Genomic DNA, 6,659 nt, shown 5'->3' on the forward strand with positions numbered 1-6,659 from the left:
TCCTTATTCCATATACTAGAAATTTATGACTGATTTATGTAACATAAGAAATTAGGGCGTCCTTCCTGCTTTGCTGGTTTCCCTCTTGTATATATATGCTAACTTATCACCCATACATTGCCTTTTTCCCTCCATTAACAAAATGATATTATTAGCATAGAAAATGTAAGTGATATTTAGACCTCTCCTATAAAGTTGTATCAGATGCCAATGATTAGTAGTGATATCATCAACACAGGAATTTATGCACCTTAATGAGCAAGTGAATTTGCTCATTCACCGTTAGATTTAGGCTTATTAAATCTAAGCCTCAGGATGCTTTGAATCTCCAACTTATTATTCTAATAAGCCTAGATCTAACAGTGAATGAGCAAATTCTACTTGCTCATTAAGGTGCATGTGATCAAGACTGCATCATCAATAATAAGATGATTCAATCGCTCTAAAAAAAGCATAAACTGAAGAAAGAGGGATCATCTCGACGAAAGCCTCTAATCATATGAAACTTGGGTAAAGGTTCCCCATTCCATAGAACACGCGTAAAAAAGAAGCACACACAAGAGAAAATCAATTGAAACCATCTATGATTTAAAATAAACCCAAATGGAAAAGTGTGTGTTTCAGAAAATATCCGACAGTCATATGTTTTTCGAAGGTCAAACTTTAGAATCATGATACTTTTACCATTTCATATTATATAAAAAAAACGTGTGAAGCCTATTTTGAACCGATAACTTTATTAATGTTTTAAATAGTGGAATATAAAAATAAAATCAGATTGGTTTTTGATATTAACCCATCGCTTCCTAACAAATTTATCGTGATTTTACAACATATTCCGTCAAAACTAATTTGAATCAACAGTTTAAAATACTATTCATGCGCATTTGACAAAATTTGATACATTTATATCAAAATTGTTAGTATATATTATCATATAAAATAGGAGTAATACACAAATAACCTTCTGAACTTGTCCAAATGTTACAACTGCCCCCTCTAACTTTCAATTGTAACAACTTACCCCTTAAACTTGTCCAATTGTAAAACATAACCCCAAATTGGGATTTTTTTTACCCCGTACTTGAAGCAACCGTAAAAACGTTTCTCTTAATTCGTATCACGCCAAAGATCTGATTATCACACTCCACGAGCGTTGTAGCTTTTGTATTTCACGTGTTTCTTCAATGGCCGTCAATGTCAGCAATTTGGGGATATGTTTTATAATTGGACAAGTTTGAAGGACTATGTTTTACAATTGGACAAGTTTGAAGGGTAAGTTGTTACAATTGAAAGTTCAGGGGGGAGTTGCAACATTTGAACAAGTTCAAGGGTTATTTGTGTATTAGACCTATAAAATATTAATTAAGGTCTTAGCCATAAAACAAACAACATTTAGAGATCTCATGATATATTTTTACTCTTGTGCCTTTTATTTTTTTTGAAAGATACTCTTGTGCCTTTAATAAACTTTAAATCATCATATATTTCTATCACTTTTTTTTTTTTTTTTGTACATTTTTTGGTTAGATAGAGTAACCTAAGGGTTACAAGGGACACGGCCTGGGAAAGGAGACGCCCAGAACATCTTTGGAGAAAGATTTCATGAATTATATCGGGGGTTGATCAAGGATATACAATCTCAATGGGGGAGACAGGAATTTTCACATGCATCTTAATGAGCAAGTGAATTTGCTCATTCACCGTTAGATATAGGCTTATTAAATCTAAGTCTCGGGATGCTTTGAATCTCCACCTTAGGATTCTAATAAGCCTAGATCTAACGGTGAATGAGCAAATTCTACATGCTCATTAAGGTGCATGTGATCAAGATTGGGAGATCATAATCAAGGTTAGCTAAGCGGTCTCCACTTCTGTTTCCTTCACGGTACGTGTGTGATATTACCACCATCCAATCTCGGTTCAGCATACGATTATAATTTAATATGACCCACTAAACACGATTATAATTTTTTATTTCATTTTTATTATTTTACGATTTTTAAATTTATGTTTGAAAATATTTCAAACCACATTAATTGTTTTTCTTTTTTTTTTTTTTACTTTTCAGTAATTTTTATTTCATTTTTATCATTTTATAATTTTTAACATGACTTCTCCTAACAGCCATCAGCAGCTACTTCATCCGTGCCCAATTTCGGCAACGGAAGGATCCTTCAGAGTTTATTCGTTATTGCTTGATCGCCCGACGCCACCTTTTCAGGTAAGAAGGTTTCTGCTCCTAATCTTATTTCCGGTCTCTGATTCTGTTCTGTGATTCTATTTCGGCATTTATTTCCTCAGATTCAAACAAAATTTAAAGTGATTTGTGACTGTATAAGGCGCTAACGAAAAACTGGATCTGGATCTATTAGGTACAAAGCCTGACCTAAATTTGGAGAAATTTGAACAATTAATTCTAGAAATTTTAGGGTAAAACAAATTTAGCATAACAGGAAATAGATTGTACTGATCGATTAATTTTGTATCAGTATGTTGTTTCTAATTTCCACTAATTAGTGCTTCTAATTTCAGTTTATTATTGGTTCTGGAACATGAATGTGTTGAATTTTGAGTTTCTAGGCAAATTAATCCAGGAAATGAGATTAGTTTTTGTTTGACATTTTTACTCTTGTATAAAACTGAACTGAACTGAAGAGTTTGCGATGATGGCAGGCCTGATCTCTTGAACCGGATAAAAAATGTCAGCGAGCAGGGACGAGAACCGTCTGAAGTTTGCCTGTGATGCTGGGATATTGTCCAATGAATGTACACCAAACAACCATGATGACAACAGTGAATATTCTAATGAACCAACGAGTTCAGGCTCCAGGAGCTGTGATTCGCCTCCCATGAACAGTCTAGCAGCAAGCTTAAGACTATTTGGGGATTCACTGATGAGAATGGAGCAGGCAGAGACAGAGATGATGAGAGCACGGGAGACTCTGCGGTGCGAGGAAGAGAAGAGAAGGATGGAAATGGAGGCGGAGTTGACTCGGATGATGTTGGCAACGGAGTTACAGATTGCCTCTATTGTGGCTGGGAAGGGGCTGAATAGGAAAAGGAAGCGAATTGAAGGAAATGAAAATGAATCAACCATCTCTTGGAGGTAAAAGCTATAACTAATTTGAAAACATTAGACACAAACTCTTCTTCACTAGCGTTTCCTGACATCCGGTTCTGTTTTAATTTCTGTTTGACACAATCAATTGACTGATTACCTAACTGCTCGGGTTGATGATTGCAGGAAACGAGCTTTATTGCGATGTTTGATGCATTGCAGCTTCAGCTTTTGACATCCGCGATTCCCATGGTTTTCCTGAGATGTTTGCATTTTCTCTTTGAAGAGAAAACTGGAGTTTAACTTGGAAGATAGATGATAATACTATTTTCTCTAAGAAAGAAAGATAAAACTGTGTGATTTATCTTTTAAGTTTCAACTGAAGGTACAAGTCAATTGCTTGTAGGAACATAATATTGTCGAAAATTCTAGCTTAGTTTTGGTAGGCAATTTGCTAAATTGGTTAAGGTTTGAAGAGGCTATCATTGGAGATAACAGTTCTTAATGGATACAATTGCTTAACTCGATCGACTAAGAAGATTTTGCATTACTTATGAATATGTTCAAGCAAAGAAGATTAGAGACACTGCAGTTGGTGAGGTGGAACAATTAAAGGCTAAAATTTCCGAGATGTGTGATAATACAGAAAGGATGCGGTACAGTTGAAGACACATGAAATGGAGGCTCTCAAGACCTCGTGCATGAATTATCTGTCTTGAATAGCAACGAGGACACTTTAAGGATGAGAATTTGAAGATTACCAAGTAACAATTGCATGCTGATTTTGTTAACTTCACTCTATACACTTGAAGTTTTCTTGCCTGTATTTGCAAACAGAAAATTGTTAGTGGAGATGAGGAAAAATTCCCTTTGAAGATCAATTAGCCGAAGCTAAACTTGCTGGGGAGCAGTTGACAACAAAAATTTTCCACGAAAGAAATTGTTGCTGTGGAGAATGAACTTAATGGTAGAAGTAAAGATGTTGAAAATGGTAAATTGGCATTGGAATCTCTTACCTTCACAGAAGTCCAATGGAAGCTTTGCAAAAGGTTTGTGATCTACCCTTTTATAGTGTTTTTCTTTTAAATGATCTTAAATTGAATTGTTGCTGAAGGTGAAAGACAAAATATGGGATCTTAATGCGGAATGCAATTATCACATGCATACTTTTGTTTAGTTGCAAGAATGTGTGCACATTTCTATCTTATTAGGGTACTCGTTGTACACTTGTTTTTGTTCATTCGTTTACGCAATTAACTTGAGTTCCAAAATCACATTCTTCTGTTATTTTGTTTTCTGTGTTTTTTCGTGTCGGGATACTTTTCACCTTGAAGCTTTAAGGAATGCGTGTGTTATGTTTCATTGTATTGTCTAGCTTAGGCTGCACGTGAATAACTGAGACTGGATTGAGTGTTGCAATGTGTATAATTCTTCAGTTGCAACTGGATCTTAATCACATCACGTCTGTGCATTGATGCCTGTCACACTTGTGTCAATCTGCAACCTAGAGAAGCTTTATTGTCATGTGTAGGGGAGATTAATCGTAGGTTGTTTTGATGCTACAACTAAAGAATACGGTTTCCTTTTTAGTCATTAAATTGTATTGTATGTATAACAATTAGTATTCTCGATATGGGGTTCCCATTGTGTGTATTGTGTCACAAGAGAGTCAAAATTGTCTAATGAGGTCGTGAGGTAGTGCATGGCGTCTTTATCGTGAAGATTCCAACTCTATCTTATTATTTCACCGCAAGTGTATTTTTTTTGTATCTGTCAACCTATAGACATTGGATTATAAAAAGAAAAGTTACCGCAGAGAGTATTCCTCAGATTTGGGGTCTTTAAATGGATACTCTCTTTCACTGCATACTGCTTTATTTTGCAAGAAGTTAATAACTGACGTAGTAGATGAAAGTTGGCACGAGTCTATGCAATGTTGCATAGAAAGAGTGATTATCCGTTGAACATCGTCACCAAGCAAAGCATTCGTTTGTGGTATTCTTGATCTGGATTCGAGTGCCCTTGCAAAGTAGCGTGGTGTGCAAGTCCTTTTTTCGACAAAAATAAGAGAGTTTATTAGACATTCTAGTTATGGAGTAAAACAAAGTAAAATTTTCAAAAACAGAGAATGGGTAAAACGGAGTTAACTCATTGATTTCCTGACCAACAGGCCTAGGTAGTATTGCGTGAGGCATTGAGGCCACTTCCCTTCTTTTTCGATGGAAGGTATATGTTCTTAAAATATTAAACGATTTCTTCATAGTCATGGCAAATGATTAGGGGAATGGGAAAATAATACTTTTATGAGTTCAAATAATTATCTCGCCATGACTATGAAGGAATCGTCTAATGTTTTGTGAACATATACATTCTATTGGAGAAAAAATGGAAAGAAGCGGTCTTTAATGCCTCACCGGATATTGTTTAGGCCCGTTAGTCAATAAAACTATGAGTTAGCTTCGTTTTACTTATTCTTATTCTCTGTTTTTTACTTTGTTTTATTCCATAGCTAGAGTGTCTAATGAACTTTTTTTTTTTGTCGGAAAAGAGGACTTGCACACTGCATTCCTTTGTGTGAAGGCACTTGAATATTAAGAACAACTCAAATGAATGGTTTACTTGGTGATGATGTTCGACAAATACCCACTTATTATATGCAACATTGTATATAGTCGTGCGAGCTTTCATCTACTTTCGGTTATTAAATTCTTGCAAAACATGCAGTGAAATAGAGTATCTATTTAAAGGCCCCAAATATGAGGATTACTCTCTGCCAGTAAATTTTTTATAGTTTTTATAATCCAATGTTTACGAGTGTTGTAATTTTTGTTCAGAGATGACAAAATACACTTGTGATGAAATAATAAAATATAGTTGGAATCTTAGAGACACAATGCACGACCTCCCTAGACAAGCGCGGTGCTCTTGTGGCACAATATACAAAGCATGAAACTCATATCGAGATTACTAATTGTCATACAATACAATTTAATGAGATTAAAAAGAAAACTAGATTATTTAGTTGGAATATACATTGAAGAATCATACACATTATAAAACTCAATCCGGTCTCAGTTATTGACATTCTTTACACCCTAAGCTAGACAATAAGTAGAAACATAATATGCATTCCCTAAAGCTTCAAAGTGAAGAGCATTCGGACAACAAAAAACATAGAAAACAAAATAACTAGAAAAATGTGCGTTTGGAACTCAAATTACATGAATAATCGAAATGAACGAAAACAAATGTACAGCCAATACCATAGAGAGAGATTTGTACACATTTTTGCAACTAAACAAAAGTATCGTGTAGTAAGATCTCATATTTTGTATTTCACCTTCTGCACATATCATTTAAAAGAAAAACACCATAAAAGAGTAGATGACAAACCTTTTGCAAAGCTTTCATCCGGCTTTCTGTGTATGTAAGAGATTCCAATGCCATTTTCAACATCTTTACTTCTACGTTAAGTTCATTCTCTACATCAACTTTCTTCGTGGCAAATTTTTGCTTCCGCAATAGTAGTTAGCTTCATCTAATTGATCTTAGCATTTTTCCTCATTTCCGTTAACAATTTTTTTAGGTCTTATATTTC

At 34.8% G+C, this 6,659-nt stretch overlaps 1 protein-coding gene across 2 annotated transcripts; it reads left to right on the top strand.

Moving 5' to 3' along the window:
- The first annotated feature begins 2,103 nt into the window (after nt 1-2,103).
- LOC136232578 (uncharacterized protein At4g22160-like) lies at nt 2,104-3,683 on the top strand. Of its 2 annotated transcripts, XM_066021804.1 has the most exons (4): nt 2,151-2,224; nt 2,305-2,375; nt 2,677-3,109; nt 3,248-3,683. In XM_066021804.1, the coding sequence occupies exons 3-4, from the start codon at nt 2,703-2,705 to the stop codon at nt 3,294-3,296; spliced, it is 456 nt and encodes a 151-aa protein (XP_065877876.1). In that variant the 5' UTR covers nt 2,151-2,224; nt 2,305-2,375; nt 2,677-2,702; the 3' UTR covers nt 3,297-3,683. The 2 variants fall into 2 exon arrangements, with proteins under 2 accessions (XP_065877875.1, XP_065877876.1); XM_066021803.1 differs by lacking the exon at nt 2,305-2,375 and having other exon boundaries at nt 2,104-2,224.
- The last annotated feature ends 2,976 nt before the right edge of the window (nt 3,684-6,659 follow it).

Source organism: Euphorbia lathyris, chromosome 6, assembly GCF_963576675.1.
Source record: "Euphorbia lathyris chromosome 6, ddEupLath1.1, whole genome shotgun sequence".
Classification (NCBI taxonomy): Eukaryota; Viridiplantae; Streptophyta; class Magnoliopsida; order Malpighiales; family Euphorbiaceae; genus Euphorbia; species Euphorbia lathyris.